Source organism: Malurus melanocephalus, unplaced genomic scaffold (genome assembly GCF_030028575.1).
Source record: "Malurus melanocephalus ecotype Western Australia unplaced genomic scaffold, MMel_1.1 scaffold_136, whole genome shotgun sequence".
Taxonomy (NCBI): domain Eukaryota; kingdom Metazoa; phylum Chordata; class Aves; order Passeriformes; family Maluridae; genus Malurus; species Malurus melanocephalus.
The window spans coordinates 1,225,702-1,242,948 of NW_026623368.1; the positions used below are offsets into that span (position 1 = coordinate 1,225,702).

Below are 17,247 nucleotides of genomic sequence, written 5' to 3' on the forward strand. Positions count from 1 at the left end.
TGTTTGGAGCTGTCAATCTGTTGCATTTTGCTGGCCCCAAACTAAGCAGAATAACTCAGGATCCTGTAACCAGAGCAGCCTTTCATAAATTAAGGTCAGTTGGGTGTAGTGCTGTAACAACAGCCTGTAGAAACAGCCTCAGACCAAGGCATCTTTTGTTAACCAGAGGAATATTAACCACACTGGGAGTTTCTGAAAGTGGGTGGTTTCTACTGCCAAGCTCAGCAACGCTCTGTCATAATGAAAAAACAATACTGTCTGCAAGTAGGGAATGAAAGCGTCTCCTCACATCTGTTTGTCTAAGCTTGGGAAAAGGTGCTATTGGATGAGAATAGCAAATCCTGCTGTGACTGTGCTTGYGCTTGAAGGAAGAACTTCAAATGCCAGCAAATGCCCAGGCATCTTTCATGAAGCTAGTTTTAATTTAGTTTTAGACTTGATTAATAGTTACTGCAATATTTGCCTTGCACATTTTTAATGGAATGCTTAAAAACACTCATTTAATATGTGATCCCTTCTGTGTAATTGTGCTCTCACACAATGTCCTTGGTGAGAATGAACCAGCAGAGTTTTACCCAGAATTGTTTGGAGGACACCAGTGTGGAAAGCAGAGATGACTCAATGCCTTGGAGGAAGAAGAGCTAGCAGTTAACCACAAAACATGGCATTATCTCTATGCYAAAGCTGGCAGAGAAAGCCAGCATATTTTCCATGTTGCTATTTCAGGGGGAAAAAAGTGCTGCAGAGAAATATTGGCTCTCTGAGCAATCTTGATAATCTCATCAATTTGATGAGTTTAGAACAGGTAACATGGGAGGCATGTGAATCAAAAGAAGGTGGTAGTTCCCATCTAGAAACCACTGTTATTTTTATTTGATGAATACATATGAAGCATTCTCATTTTTGGTGGATTCCTCTGGGTGAATCAACTTGGTTGTGTAACAAGTATGTGGTATGTGATAGATAAAGCACATGATTAGATAATAGGTATTTCTGCATAAATTTATTTTCTATCTAAACCAATGTGTCTATATTCTTATTTCTTTTGGAATATCTGCATGGCATCTCTTTCTACTACAGGCAATTTGCCAGATGCCCATGGCATATATGTCTATTGCAAGAGCAATACTAAGTATCTCTTACTTCTCAACGTAATTTGATTTTCATTTGTGTTTAGTGCTGTAGTGTTTTTGTTGGGGAAGATGGCTTGACTTTACAGACAGAATGACGTGAAAAACAGAGCAGTTAATTCTTCATTTTGATTTCATTATGATAAAAATCTATCTGTTACAGTATCTGAGTATTTTCTTTTGGAGATGTTTCATTTAAATTAATTTAATTTTTTTTTCTAGTGGCCTTTAGTCTCACACAGAAAATACAGTAAGAGAGGGGTTGGCTTCCACTTTGGGTCCTTCTTTTCCTCACCCACACCCTTCTGAGGGTGAGAAGAGACATGTTATTGCTACATTGCTGTGCTGCCCTGGGATCTGGGCCTGTTCTTCTGTTCATCTGCTGCTCCATTTCTTTTTTAAGCGTGGAAGGTTGGGTATCCAGCTTGAGCCATGTTCCTTGTTTYTGCCAAGGAGAAGGTGAAAGACTTCATGAAATACTGGATTTAGCATGTGGGCTGCCAGTTGTGCTAGAAGAAGGAAAAAACGATGGTGTAGATCGGAGCAGTGTTTTGGCATTGGCCATAGGRGAAGTCAAGCTGAAGAATGCATCAGGATTGAAACTTGCTTTCCAAGCATCTGAAAAGGAAGGCATTGAAGAACCTGTGCCACAAGGAGCTTAGAGCTTTCAATCTGGCAGGGTAATCCAAGCAGATTATCTTGTGGGCAAGAACAAGGTGAAGACTTAAGTCTGCAGTTTAGTCCACTGGTTAACAGTGAAATGTCTGGATGACTTAATTTAACAATAAATATCAAGGTGTGAATCTTTTTTTCCCTGATGAAACCACCTGAAATAGCTATTGGTGGTTRGCATTGGCTGTGAGAAGGCAGTAAATCTGCTTTCTAAACTCCTGCTTGGGAGAAGTGGGTTTGGGGTGTTAGTATTGTGGGAGACATCCACTGGGCTCTCAGCAGATTAGTATCTGATGAACAAACATTTTTTTACACCTGTAATTTCAATTAATACATGTCTTCTCTTTCACTTTCTACCCCTCCCACCCTGTATTTCAGTGAGTGCCAGAAGATGAGCTTTCTTTAGATACATAAACAAGATGATGCGCCACAAATTACAGAAGATTGCAAAACCTTGATTTAGTTTCTCTGTGCTGTGATTTAAGAATTGATACTCTTGGGTTTTTAACTGTGACTAAGCAACTGTTTTGTTGAGACTGATTATTTCACATGCCAGTGGTTGGGAGGTAGCATTAGATTATTCCTGCTGCTAACACGAATGTCCTTATTTATCCTGTCTTCTCTTCTACTGACGACAACTTGGACTTGAATTTTCCCTCCTGTTCTCACCTTGTTTTGGCAGCTGATGAATATGAACACTTCTTGTGTCTCAAATGTTTCATAAGGGGGGATCACAGGCTCTGCAGGAGTGACCCTGCATATTATTCTTTTGTATTCTCAGGGTTTTTTCCACCTAGAAACTTCTGCTGGTGGGGGAAAATATTAAAGCATTTCAGATTGGGGAAAAAAAAAATCAAGGTTGATTTCAGACCTGTATATGGCAGAAGGGGAGAGAGAAAATTGTTCTTGTTGGTCACAGTTGGTGCTCCTGCTGAATCTGTRGATGTGTACATATGGAGTGAGCACATGCACAGGCACTCCATACAGAGAGAGCACATACATAGGCCATATGTTCATTATTTTAGAAGTTTTGTTTTCTCTTCCATTTTCATCAAGCTTTTAACAGAGCTATTTTAATTTGGATTAAATATAACTATGTGGGACAGTAACTAAGACACAAATTCAGTGTTTTCCACCTCACCCTTTGTGTGTCAGCAACATTCCTTGTGTTCATCCTCCGCCTATAAATGAGTTCTTTTAACCTAGGGCCTGCMGTCAGAAGAGAGGAGATTGCAGCATTCTTCCAGGCGTGGTGGGGCTGGGTTTCATTTACAAATTTTRTCCAGAGTTGCAACACACTCCCCTGTACTTAGCATGTGCCAGGATAAGCTGGCATGTAAACTTAGCAATAAACTGAAAAAAGCACTGCTGCAGTCCTATACCTGTGCATGCACACATCATGCAAATGTGGGCCCTTTGTATGTCTTCTGAAGTTTGGTATTYATGCATGGCTTACAGAAACAGCACATGCTTAGATTGGTTTCTAGAACAGACATACATRTGGTTTCAGTAAGGTAAATAATTTTGCTGGTTTGGCTGGGAAGCAATTTTGAAATKTGCTTTAAAAATAGAGGTAAGATGTGCACAAACAGCATTTTTATCTATAGGAAGAAATAGTTTCCTGTGGTTTATGTATCAGTGASACCTGGTTATAACACTCATATGATCTGTGTTTTCACTGTTTGAGTAGTCAGGTCTGGCCAAATGTGTCACAAGATTCTAAAGTCCCTTTTTAAGTATTTYATTATTGCAAATACCTAATGAGGTTTGTTAAATCACATCTTTTGTAATTCAAAGGCTGTGCAAATACAAACAGGAGAAAAATAAAGAAGATGAAGAATAAGGTTTTCTGAGACGCTGATGGTTCTTCTCTGCTTCTTCTTTAGCCACCGTCTCCTTTCTTGTTCTTTGTGGTTCTGTTATCTACAAAAACATTTAGATTAGTGCGCTAATTAGTTTATGTTAACCAGCAGAGGGCTTCCACCTCAAAGCAATCAGCCTTATCCCTTCTGCAGTTTCCCTGGCATCCTGTTAGTCAGAGAAGTGGGAAACAGACATTTATTTAGTTGTCTTAGGGTACCTCCCTGCTGGCAAAATGATCTTCTTAACTATTACAAGTTAACTAAATCTTTTATTTAGTTTGTTTTTAACTGGSTTCCAGTTACTTTTAATACAGCCGTCAGCATTTCCACAGGAAACTTGGATGATTCAGTAGAAGTGTCTTGTGCTTCACCAGAGTCTCTAATTTTCTAATATAACTGGTGTGTTGCAAAGTTTCTGTGCACAGTCAGGCATTAAAAGTGTTTTGAGCGCCTTCTCAGTATGAACACAGCATATGCTGAGTAAAATAGTAGGAGAGACTAAAATTACCTTACAATTTAGRTTAAAGCAAGTTGAGTTTGTAAACCCATGTGTTAATGTAGAGTGTTTCAGAGCAAAGAGGAATRCATGTGGAGATAGGATATTACAAAAGCATCCAGCTGTTCTGGCGGKTTGGAGTGGCCCGATGAGACACAGGGTCTGTTCCATTCGGAGCATCCTTGGTGCCAGCGGAGCTGGCAGCTTGGAGCGGGTGGGCACTGGTGGAGTGAGGGTCAGTGCAGTGTGGCACGAAAGTGCCGAGGTGCTGAATGCTGCCCGACTGCTGGAGCAAAACTCTCCGGTTTCTTCCCCAGGCTCTGTAAGTGWCTTCCCGTGTTGATCCGAACTGTTGTTCGTAACTTCTGGTGATTCAGTGAACAGACGAGTGCCTGGGGGAAAAAAAAAAACCCGCAATCTTTTCTTCAGACAGAATAGTTACTCTGTCTGCCAAAATCCCATTCTTAGATAATCTTCCCAGTCTATCAGCRCTTGGGATATGTTAGCTAACAGTCGTGAGCAAGGTACTTCCCTGGCAAAGCCTCGGCTTTGGAAGGGAGGAGACCTATGGTTAGGGAATTTAAAAAAAGATTTTGTCTTATGACAGCAAGAGTCCCACAACTCGGGACAACGTGTGTAGATATCGAGGCGCTGACTACAGYTAGTGGGAGCTTTAGGCAGAGCTGCCTTAATTAGTGTGTTGTCACGCCCGAATCAAAACCCACTAAAATTGTTAATTACCTTGCAAACAGAGATAATAACAACTCACTGCAGGCAAACTGCTGAAAGATAAATCACTGCCGTGTGTCACCATAACTGTCGCTGCTGAAGTCCCTGGCTAAGCCCGGCACCCTTCGGGCGGTGTCAGCGAGCATCCCGGGCTGGATCCCGGCCGGATCCCGGCTGGATCTCTGCTGCCACCTGCCGGCACTGCCCGCCTCCCCACTGCCGCTCGGGCTCGGCCCGGCGCTCCTCGGGCTGCGGGGCTGCTCAGGAGGGCTGCCCGGCAAGTACCCAAATATTCATTTGCACATTGCCCGAAGTCACCAATGTCCTGTTACTCGTCCCCTTAGAATTATATGGTGGCATAAAAGCTCATGAAGAAAAAACTCCTCCGCGTTCCCTCATCTGCCATGAAGAAAAAACTCCCCTGTGTTCCCTCATCTGCAAGGCTGAAACTTAAGGCAGTTTGAGCCTTTTCCTCCTGTATCCCTCAAAATACCATGGARTTATTTATGCTGGAAAGGAGCTCTAAGAGCATTGGGTTCAACTGTTAACCTAGTACTGCCAGGTCCACCACTGAACCATGTCCCCAAGTGTCACATCTACAGGTCTTTTAAATACCTTAGGGGTATCCATCATACTCGTACTTAGCAAAGCTCAGTATTTGCAACTGAGCATTTGCAACTACTGCTATCAGTAGTTACCCTACACCTCGCACACTTGCAGCCACATTTCCTCTGAAATTTGGGGTTTGCATCAGCTCTGGAATTACACTGATGAAGAAAACCAAAAGCTTGTGAATGTATTTGAATATGGTTGAAGCAGGAGGGTGCCTCTCTGTGCAGTTAACTCAACTGCTCTTTTGGCATCAAACTATTTTAGAGGGAAAAACAGTATTTTTTTTTTTTCTGGGAAATTCTGGCATTGGTTCTGCCCCTCTTATAAATATCCTTTTTGCTAATAACCAGGTTGTATTATTTGTGTTCCTTGCTTGATTTCTATCTCTCAGTAAGAGCTTTCATGCAGTTGGTGTTGAGRGGACAACCAGCTCCAGGTTAGTCTMGCACTTTATAGAAACTGTTCCCCTGTCTTGACAAAATTTCCTTATCAAAGCAAGTGGAGCTACTGAATCAGAGAAAACACTGCTCTGATGCAGTGAATCCTTTGGGGCACAGAAGCTGATAGGAGGGAGAGAGATGCATCTGACAGACCTTCCCAAAAGCTGGTTTATCAAGATAAATAAATCGGGATAAAATTGTTGTCTGCACTCTGATTTTTTTCCCCCTAATAAAATCTAATGAAGTTGGAAATTGGGATGGGATACTTGGAAGCAGTCCTACAGTATAAAACTGTCTCATTTAGTTGTGGAATGGTGTATTTTTAAGTTGAAAAAAAAAAATCCAAAAGGGTAAAATGGGTAGCAAAACAGAAAAGAAGTTTTTTCTTTGTAATTAGGGCATTCAAAGGCTCTGTAAGGGTTGTGATAGRAACAATTAATAGGCATTGCTTTTGTGTGAGACAAGGCCTACTTAAGTAGGTCACAAGGCTGGTAGCCAGGAGACCTACTTTCTTTTCTTAGCTTTGCTACTTATCCTTTCTGTGATCTTGGGCAAGTAACTTCATTTTTTGATCCTTTATTTCTTTACTATTTTTTCTCCTTGCAGATCCATTCACACTGGGAAAGAAAGAGTTTCTCACTTATGTGCTCTGCACATAAAAAGGGACACAACCCTAACTGGAAGTTCAAGGCCCTCTTATACCAAAATGCTCTCTGTGGCTGTTTTGCTGTAAATAATCATGCAGGAATATGGACTAGTTTGTGGGTTTGCTATGTGAGCATTTCACAGGGTACCTGTAAAAGAACAGGCACTGTGTGGATAAGGACCTCTGATGGAGGCCAGGTTGACAAGGTTTTGAAACTGAAATTCCCACACATCTGCCTGGAGGTGGTGAGCRTGCTGGAGAGGTGACATATGGAGTRGATCTGGTGTTGTTGGGGCAGTTTCTGGGATGAAGGAGTTCTCAGGGCTGCTGGGCTATCCCTCACCTTTTGCTGGGTGGAGCAAGAGCTTTGTAAGGGTGGGATGAGTCTGCAGGGAAGGTGTGACTTTATGACTGGCTGCTGATGAGCTGTTTCCACCTGAAGGAAAACACCCAGGAAGCCTCTAAGAGAGGTGTCCTCTCAGCTGTTGGCACATTAGCTGTCCCAGAAGGCTGTAACTGTGAATCATCCATGTTACTGTCTCCTTGAGTCATGAGAAATGATAGACTAGGAAATGTAGGAATAAAATTAACATAGAATTGTGCCAAAAGACACARCCCAACCAAAAACTGAGCATGTCTGCGGCATTTTTGGGTTTTTGTCTTTCTGCTTTGTTGATTTTTTACACTGACCCAAAACCTTTTCTGTGAAACTTTTTTTTGGCTGTTTTTTCTGGACTTAGGAGAACACAGTGCCTGTGAACCATGTACATGTGTTTGCTWAACAACTTTTAGAGAATTCATTGACAATCAGGTTATGATAGATGGTTAAAAGCCTGATGGAATATGAGACTATGCACATTTGCTCTTGTTCACCTCTATAAATAAACAAAAAAGGGCAGGGGAAGGAATCAGTTCAGCTTTCCACTTCAAACCCTGTGTTTCTTCTTCTGTGATTCCTCCATGTTTAATAGTGAGATGGATTTATATCACGTGAAGAAAAATAATGCATTGGTCTTTACATACATAACCTGGAAAATATGAAGCCCATACATATAYTTGTATGACATCTTTATAAGGGAGAAAACAGTCAGGTTAGAAAAYTAGCTGAGCTTATTAGAAGTGTACCTTGTTTCTTTTAAATGGCGTTGTAGACTGTTTTACATAATTAAATATAAACCTCTAAAGTGTTTCAGTTGCTTAAATTTCCAACTCCATGGCCTTGCATTTGGCTTCTGATTAAAGCGTGGATTAATCTGCAAAAGTTACTCAATATTTATTGTTTTTTCATTGGAAATTGCTGTTTTCTCTTGATCTTGGGATATTTACTTTTAATCCAYATATACAATGATGTATGCTGATACTAAGCTTGTCATCTACAAATAAAAATAATTCTGTGATAATGACAGTGTTGCAATATATTGCAATGGTTCTTTTTCTGAAATGAAATCTGAGGATACYAGACTCTGACCAAGCATTGCACTACTCTGTTTTTGGTAGCAATGGAAATGTTGTGGTCAGTCACAGCGTTTTTGCCCTTGCATCACCAAGTTGTGACTCAGCACCATGTTAAAAAGGCAGACGTACAGCAAGTCAGGAAAATTCTTGAAATTGAGTTGCTGCCTAGGGTCTGGGCAGGTCTCTGGGATTTACCATGGTATTTTAGGTTAATCTGAAAGGTTTCCTTCTTGTTGGTTCTTCTGATCTTCTGTTTTTAAGTAGTACAGTGGAAAGGAGATGACTGTGATTCTGCAGTTCCTACCAGGATTTTTATACATCTGGCTCTCTATAATTTAGCCAGTAATAGCTGTGGTAGTTTAGAGTTCTCTGTACTTTTCACTACTGGCAATTCCACATGTTTACTCTTTGTCAAAAGAAACAAGTTGGCTTTAAGCATGGTCATTGGTTCTTTGATTTTTATATTAAATGYTGCCAATTCTTACATGAGCCGCTCCAAAATGGATATTCCAGTGCTTGAGTCTCTAGGGGTATCTCACTTCTCATTCTTAAGTCTTCTTTTAAGCAAAAGGTCCAAGGGAGAGAAACAAAACAAACCTCCCAACCTTACACAGGTCTCTTGTCTCATCAGGGATAGGGCGTGGTGTGTGTTAACAAAGACAAAAATCTCCAAACTAGAAGGACTTGGCGACATAGCAGATGTTAGCAGTGCGTTGGTTCCCACTCACCCTCACTTAGCACACACTCAGCGTGCACCCCTCCCTCCACAGCCCCACTGCAGCTCCACTGCCTTTGGGAAGTGGTGGGAGACCTGGGTATGTACATATGCATTGCCTCGCCGAGTGAGGTCAGTTTAAAYGCAGCCTATTAAATTATTTACAGAAGACAGTTGGCCGACCCATTGTGCTGTGTTAGTGCGAGCCAAAGGTCACTTTGGTGTGCCTGCTTGATTCATAGGGTAATCTGATACAGTACTTAGTTTTTTGCCTCCCAGTCAGTGGGTTAAACCTTATCCTCTTATTATGAGTCAGAGAACCATAAGTTTCAGAAAAAGCCAAAGCCTTTGTTTTTAATGGTTTTGAAGAGGCTGTGCAGCAGAATCCAGAGGGCTGCGATAGCATCTGCCAGGGGGATGGGGCGTGTTCTGCAATAGTGTAAATGTGACTGATAGCTTGGGAGCCGGAACACTGCACCCTTGTTTTCTTATGCTCCTTGTCCTTTTGATAACATCATCTGCAGCCGTTAGGATGTTAAGACATTAGTGTTTGTTCTTCAGATAAGTGACACGTTTTTGTGTTCTTTTTCCCTTTTTTCCCCCGGGTTCCTTGCTTCTCCATCTCTTTGAGGATTCACTGAGCTGATTTTACTGGCTGCCTCCCACATTCAAGTCYATTCTTCTGCTGCAAGATAGAAACGTGGGGATTTTTGTCAACTTATATCTTGGTGACAAATTCCAGCAGAACCCATGGGTATTGGGATGCCTTGGTATAACCAACYCCTGTCTGTTTTCAAATGCTCCCTTTGCCTCTCCACCTTGCAGGCTTACTCCGTTCTGGGAGCAGCATCGATATTGGCATGCAGGGCAAGCACGGCAGCTTTCAGTAGTGCTTGGCTTCTTAAAACTTCCACGTTGTGGAGTGCTTTWCCCAGCTGCTAGTTTAGAGAGAAGGTGGCAGAACTAACACAGCTGGGAGCAAACCCTGTTTTATGAGCTGCAGTGACCCCAGTGCGAGCCTGGTCACCAAATATCTGCTCACGCACAGATTTTGCTTATGTCTGCGCAGGTTTATTTAATTTCTTTTCAAATGTACCAGCAGTTTTGGGGGCACTGATGTTTTTCRGCACACTGTTCAGGATGCTTGTGGTGTGGACAAGCCCCAGGATTTTATTTTCCCTCTCTCCAAGAGGGCAAAGACGCACAAGTGCCTTCCTATTTCTGCACGCAGAGTTCAGAAGTTTGCGCTGCCACTGGGCTGGCTGAGGAAAGGAGGAGTTTTGCTGCTGCGGTTGTGCTTTTAGGAGAGCGAGCCTATCATATTTCACTCTAATCCTAAGCGATAGCCACGCAGTCGGTTTTATTGTTAGGAGAGCCTTCCTGGAGCTCCTTTACCAGGCTTTTCTCTAAGGGAGAACAGGGCAGCCGGAATGAGGAGGCAGAAGCTTTATTGTCCCTCATGAGCTGTGCCATGCCAGGGTGTGATCTCTGCCTGCTCTTCCCTCCTCGCGGGCTGCTTTTGATGAGCCAGAAGAGAGGATTGAATTGCATGCCCGCTCCYGGGGAGCGATGCCAGGGAGAAGAGTGGAGCTACAGTTTTTGCTGTTGAGTGGAGAATGGGGAAAACACACGYCTCGGTGCTATACTCTGCTCAGCCCTTACATGCTCCGCTGAGCTGCTGCAAGGTGCCACTTTCTGCTGCTTTTCTCCCCTTTGTTTTCTTTGGCAGCTCCTTAAGTGCTGTATCAAAACAGCTTCAGGGGAGCTGCGCTGGCACAGCCACCTACCTCCATACTGGTGCTGGTTTCAAGGCAGCGGGAAGGAGCCTGGACTAAAGTCGGACTGAGTTTGTTTAGCCTCCCGCGAAAACCGCTGGAAACGGGGATAGGAACGATTTCAGAGAGATCTGTTTGGAATCGACGCCAGKAGCTGGCTTGACAGAAAATGAAAAAGGAGTGTGTTTCGAGATCTTTCAAACTCAAACAAAACCCAGGCTCCCTCTCGCGTGCTGTCAGCTGGATAAATTTCTCCTCCTTGTCAAGGCAGACAAAGAGATTGTTTCGCAGCGATGGTGAACTCTCCTCCATGTGCGTGCAGCAGGTAGATGAGGATGACGAGAACTGGACCTACAGGAGCCCGCAGAGAAAAGGTGACTTGCTTTCATTTAACCCTTGTGATTGCTGCTGAAGTGTCAGTCCTGCTCCATGCTGCTCCGTCCAGCTGCTCGGATCCCACTGGGAGACGGGAGCCGCAGGTGGGGTAGGAGAGGAAGGCAGCACAAAAGCCGAGGTGCAGCACTGCCTCGCCAAGTTTTTTGGCGGTTAATACCGTGAAAGCTTATAGTAATCAACAGGAAAATCCTTCAAATTTCCCATCTGGGTACTGATTGTGTGCGGCATGGGTAAGTTTTGTTTATGCTTTTGGTAGCCAGTAGTCACAGGTGGCAGAGCCTTTTAGGCAGGTGCTGCAAGAATGTMTCTTCAAAATGTGCAACCAAAAGCCATTCAAGACTCCACTTCTAAATGACTGGGTGGCTTTTCTTGAACGACTGCTTCACAGTCCTGCTGGAAAAAACTTAAGCATATTTTGTATTATGAAGGCAGATTAAGAAGAGGTCCCAGATGCAAAATAAAAGAGATGATGMGAAAGTGATGGGAATTGCTCCACAGAGGGGAGGGCTATCTAGGATACAAGATAARCAGCAATAAATGAACCCTTGAAATATTCAAATCTGAAGTATGTTTTATATGAGACTTTTTAAAAGTACTTTTATTCTTTGTGTTCTCTTTTTGAATGAAGTTTGTCRGGTCACTAAGTAACCAATTACCTCATATTTGCCATAAATCAAAACAAATTTCAAAAGTTTGCTCATGTGACTTGGTGAGTTACAGTTACCAGTAGCTGGCTGGCAGGCAGTGGGGTGTGTGTGTGCACGSGAGGTTAAAAGTGCTCAATAAAGTTAGTGATTTGGTTGTAATTTCTCTTGTGCTGCCAGAGCAGTAGTTTGTTAATAGAAAGTGTAAGGKTGACTCAGTTTTGCTGTAAGGTCACTTTTGTAAGAGCAGGAAGGCTCTCCAAGGGCATTTGATCTTCAAAGGGCCTTTTATTTCTTTTCATTTCTGGGAGCAGTTAATAGCTTTTTGACCAGAATTTCACTTCCGTGTCAGAACGGATTGTGGCTTTAGTAAATGGTTTTTGTGCAGGAACACTAACACAGGATGTACATGCTTGTGCTTTTGCTCCCTGCACACTAGGACACAACTTTAATCTGTGCTTTGAAGATTGTTTTTTAACCTACTTCGCCGCTGAAAAGRTTCTAAAAAGGGAGTTTGCATTTGCAACCAGTAATTTTTACTTTTGACTGCTGGTATATTGATATTGTACAGTGATGCCAAATATGCTTCTAACACCTGTGGGAGCTTGCATGGATCAGAAGAACCCACCAGCCCTGTTGCTGGATTCTGCGTAACTTCTATAAAGTTTCTCATGCTGCCTTCCTTAGCCTGTACTCATGCCACAAGGCAGAGATGGGAAAGGAAGCTTTACTGATGGATTAATGGTGTATTAATTTTTCTGAGTGATTWACATAAAGAGCCCATTGTACAGGGAGGGGGAGGGCAGATTCCTCCTGTAATTGGGCAGCAAGCTATGAAAGCCTCCCTGCCTGCCTAAAGAGGAGATGACAATATGTCATTTTTGAAGGGAAGGTGGAGGGAGGTGTAGATTGTGCAGGGTTTATTTCCTCTTTACAGGGAACAATTTGACTCAACTTGTAAAATCAGCTTCAGTCATAAATCTAAGTGTGCATTTCTGTCTGACCAAGATCCTCTGCCAGACTGACTGGGATTGCCAGATCTGAGGGGAGTGAGGGGTTATGCATTTGGGCAGGAGAAACTTGGCACGGCTGCAGGTGTTTTACCCTGGGCCACGAGTCAGGCTTGCGTGGTGTTGGAAGAGTTTGAGTATCYGTACCTGGCAGAGTTGTCATCTTGGGTTTGTGTTCAAAGGCAAAACGTGTGTGATAAATGGCCACTTGTGTTCTCAAATTAATTTGCTCCACTGCTCTGTTGCATTGCTGTTTGCCAACCTTTGTAAAACTGAGCGCTCAGAACAGTATTGACTTTGGTGCTCAAATTAACCACATCACTAAATTAGCACAAAATAGAAAGAAATGAGAGGCGCAGCAGACTGGCAGGGATGGCTGATAGTATATGGAAAACCAGACTATTTTAAGCCAGATGAAATTTAAATAGTTTTTCAGCTATCAGAATAGTGTTCCCTCCAGTTCTTCCTCAGGTAAATTGGCAAAAAYGTAAGTCTGACAAATCACAGGCTCTTCTTCTCCTAACTGTACATGTAAAGGCAGGAGCGTTAATAACAGAAGCTGGAAATGAAGGAATTGTTGTTCCTTCTGAGCTGTTTCTCTTCCTGCCTTAAAACCTTTTCTGTTTCTCTTCCTGCCTTAAAACCTTTTCTTTTGCCGCTCCATTGCTCCTCCAGGCTCAGATTGCATTCCCACGAGGCTGCTGGGTGACAGGCACAAGGCAGCATGTGTTGCGTGGTATTTCACCAGCTAAGTGGCTAATCTGCCTTGGCTGCAAACCCGAGCTTGCACACAGTAGCGAGCACAGAGATTGGTTGGATTTGTCAGTTCAAAATGAGCAAGAAGAACAAAAGTAAACGGGAACTGCGAACCCGGGGCACACCCCAATGTCCTACGYGGCTGATCCCTGCATGGTGGAAGTCAGGGGCTGCTGCTTCGTTCTTCTGTTTAAAATGTACACAATAGTGCAGAGTGTTTTGGAACTCTAAGCACCAATCAGACWTCGCATTTGAGGATGCTGTTAGTAGAAGAGATGGTAAAAGGTGACAGTAAAATAAATGTCTGTTGTTTGAAACAGTTCTTGCTCAGCCCTCTCCCTCCTCAGTCAGCTGGAGGCTCTTTGAAATGAGGGCACACTGTAACTCTCATGTTTCTCCTCTTTAATAAAATTTTTAGTTCAGTCGTTTTACTTTTTGGGATAGCAGGTATTTTCAGGCTGAAGCTCAGWGCATTTTTTTCCTTTAAAAACCACTTTATTGATAAAGAAATGACAGAAGTATTCTTTGAAACAGGGGTGYGAAGGGTGTGTTGCAGAGGGTCTCTGAGGGGTGGAAGAATGGGTCAGTGGTTTGTGTATGCCTGTGCTGTTTACCACGAGTATGACATAGCAAGCAACTCTGAATAGAGATAACATGAGTTAGTTCCTGGCACAGGTTTCACCATATTTACTTTAGTTTTTCAGAAAAGGAAATGAGTCACGTGGCAGCATCAGAACATCTTAACCACTCTTTTCTGGCCAGGTGCTGGAGGAGCACCAGGAGCAGTCAGGTTTAGCCACAGGTGGCAATGCATCAGAAGAAGGTGTTATCCARTGATRTTTTCCCTGCTCTCCCCCCAGCTCCTGTCCCTGTTCATTGGTCTGATGATTTACCCAYTCCCTCCATTTCACTTGGTTGCTTCCCAATCTTTCTGCATTGCGAAAGTTAAAAGTCTTTTCTGCTTTTTACTGCAGGCTAAATTACCTGCAAAAATTATTTAGAGTCATTCATCAGAGAAGCCTCATTTCTCAGGTAATTGGTGTGCTTTAATGACTGATCAAACCCAGTTCAGAAGGTGGCAGCCACTGGCTTTCTGCTGTTTGCTGGCCAAGTCTCAGTCTAATAGCAAAGCAAGTGGAATGCCCATTTTTTTTCCTTGCAAAACCAGTCTAAGTGTGAAATTTTTTTTAATGCTGAAAGTAATTTAAATTCATAAGTAACTCCTTGTGGGCTCAGCCTTTTGTGTCCTCGCAGTGTGTCTGATGGAAGTAATCCTGACATCCTGATGACAGCTCTGACCAAAGCTGTCAGTTAACTTCCTAATGGCTTATCATGATCAGATTYCCATAAACTCAACAATTACTGAATTGTCACAGTAGCTGCATCGGTGCTGCTTCTTTATGTCAGTAAAAATGATGCTCTTTAGCTATGTCTGTACTACCTGTGGTTGGTTTGAACATGCACCATGTAAATTTAATACTATCAGATGAGCTTTTCTTTACGTTCCAGAGGCAGAGTTGGGACTCCAAACCTTTTGGATTGTGGAGTTTGTATTTTCAGTGCTTTCTGTGGAAACTCAGGGTGGGGATAGGCAACTGATCTTACCTAACAGCAGCAGCAGAGCATCACCTCAGTCTTTAGTACAAATAATTTTTAAATTTTGGGGGTTTCAGTCATTAATATGGTTTACAAGGGSGTTTCAGGAACAGAGCAGTAATCATTTTTTTTTTCCAGTAATGAGCTGTAAGAGTGCAAAAAACTATGAAGTTACCATAACCAAGATTATCAAATACAGATTTCTCATTGCTATTCCAATGTAAAATAATTTTGTTGTGTTTTTTTTTCTCCTGTATATTTTTGCACAAGATCTTGTGTTCAAAGYGGGGAAAAGTCATGTCAGTTACTACAGAGATAAAGAGCCACAAACCCAAAGGGAGCTTTTAGCATTCGTTGGAGCCATAACATGTGATGGATTGTAGTGTTGGGGCATGTGTGTCTGTGAAAAGGATTCTTGAAGCTTTGGGCAAGTCCATAAATAATAATTTATAGAAACCTCAAAAAGCATTTTTGGAATAAGTCCAAAACAAATGCTATATGCTTTATACACCCTTTTGTGAAAGACTTTTTTCTTGTTGGGTTGTGGGTTTTGTTTTGTTTGCTTGTTTTTATTTTATTTGTTTTCAGAAGGGATTTATTTTTTATTTTAAGAAAGCAATGTTTATTTAGTATATGTAAGCACACATATACAAATTCGAGTGTTTGAAAGAAAAAGATAATGAGAGATTTGATACAAAAGTCAGTTTTCTGTCTTGTACCTTTTACATGTTGTAGATTCTGTGTGCAAAGATACAATTAGGTATAGTTCTATGCATTTGTAACAATTGGTCAACATTATATCAAATTTTTGTGGTTGGACTCTTGGATATAGTGTTTTTATGGAAGCACAGTTGGGAGCAGAGATGTAACCTCAATTACTGATGTGCATATTATTTGTCTTAGCATATCTGTATCGTGKCACAGCAGAGAGTTCTGTAAAACTTTCATGATACATAGTGGCAACCAAAAGTTTTTGTGCTGGTAAAACAGCTGGGGACAGTCACAAGTCCTGCATTTAACTAAAACGTGAAGTAGCAACTTTTGCACGCTTGTACATAAAAACAAAGGTAAAATCAAAACTTTGCTGTCTTTTCCATGTCTTCTGGCAAATACTGCTGTAGATGGGAATCTGGAAGTGGGTTTGCTAAGCAAAAATTGTAAGCTACAGAAACAAGTTTAAGTAGGAAATGTTGGTATCACAGAACATGTTGTGTTGGTGTCACAGAACCAGTTGTTTAACCCACATCTGTACCTTTTCTTAAAAAAAAAAACATGGATCCAGCCATCATGGTCATTTATTCTATAAAAACCTTGCCAAACTCCAATTATTTACTATTTTGAAACTGCAAATATCTTTTATTAAAAAAATTTAAATAGTTCTCTTATCAAAATGTTCCAGGTAAAAACAGAAAAAAGGTTTCTATGTCCTTATAAATTTGTTGCTTCCTTTTTTTCCCGGCTGCTATCCCAGCATGTCTGTGCTGCTCCAGGAAGCAGTGACTGGAGAGCAGCAGTSTGTGCTAAAGGACATTTCCCAGCAGATTTTTCTTTTCTGTGAAGAGTTGTTGCTGGTTTCACTGCCTACTCCAGGAGCCGTAACTAATGTAAGTTTACTGTGTTGAAGAGTCTTAATCTCTCAGGGGACTGAGGAGTGTTTTTTGTTAGGATGGAGGAGCTGAAGGGAAGAACAGGCTTGTATGGTGCTGCTGAATCCRTGTGCTGTGCTGGAAGTGTGCCTTTCTTAGGCAGAGGAGAAGTTGACCCTGGTGTTTGAGAACTCCTGGGGCACATCCCGGTTCCTTCTGGGCAGTTCTGTGCTGCTGTCAAGTGAGACCCTGACTGTGCTTACCTTCAGTAGSACACCTTGAATTTTACGTGCAGAGCACGTGTCTGGTCACATTGTAGAAGACCCCAGTGTTGGGACATGCAAACAAATCGAGTAGTACCTGACTTAAACCATGTGCTTCCCTACAAGGACAGTGCAGCCCAGTTTATCCCGCTGTTCCTGTGCTGTTTGGATTAGTTCAGGAGCTGGTGGAGCTCTCCTTTGCTTGCTCCTTTGCAGCCATGAAGAAACACACGAAGTGCTTTGATTTGCCTTCTGAGTCTGTATCGCTTTAAAAGGCTTCCAGTTTTATTTATGATATATGAACTTCTCTTTAATACATTTTAAATGCCTTTTCTTGTTCCCAGGGTACCCTCTGATGTGCAGCTTGTCCTTAGGCTGAAAACTTGGGGCACATGCTTCCCCCTCACTAAAGGTCAAAATTGATGATGAAGTTCATATTTTACTCTTAAATAGCTGTATTTTTT

General features: G+C 42.1%; 1 protein-coding gene across 6 annotated transcripts in view; it reads left to right on the plus strand.

The window, feature by feature from the left end:
• Window positions 1-17,247, plus strand: part of NHSL1 (NHS like 1) — a 177,944-nt gene that overhangs the window by 63,576 nt on the left and 97,121 nt on the right. For 2 of the 6 annotated variants that reach the window (XM_057370913.1, XM_057370914.1), the window contains exon 1: window positions 10,687-10,906. The exons of the other annotated variants lie outside the window; for them this stretch is intronic. In XM_057370913.1, the coding sequence (XP_057226896.1) occupies window positions 10,702-10,906 (205 nt within the window). In that variant the 5' untranslated portion in view covers window positions 10,687-10,701. Of the gene's footprint in view, window positions 1-10,686; window positions 10,907-17,247 lie in introns of those variants that run through there. 6 annotated transcript variants of the gene reach the window in all.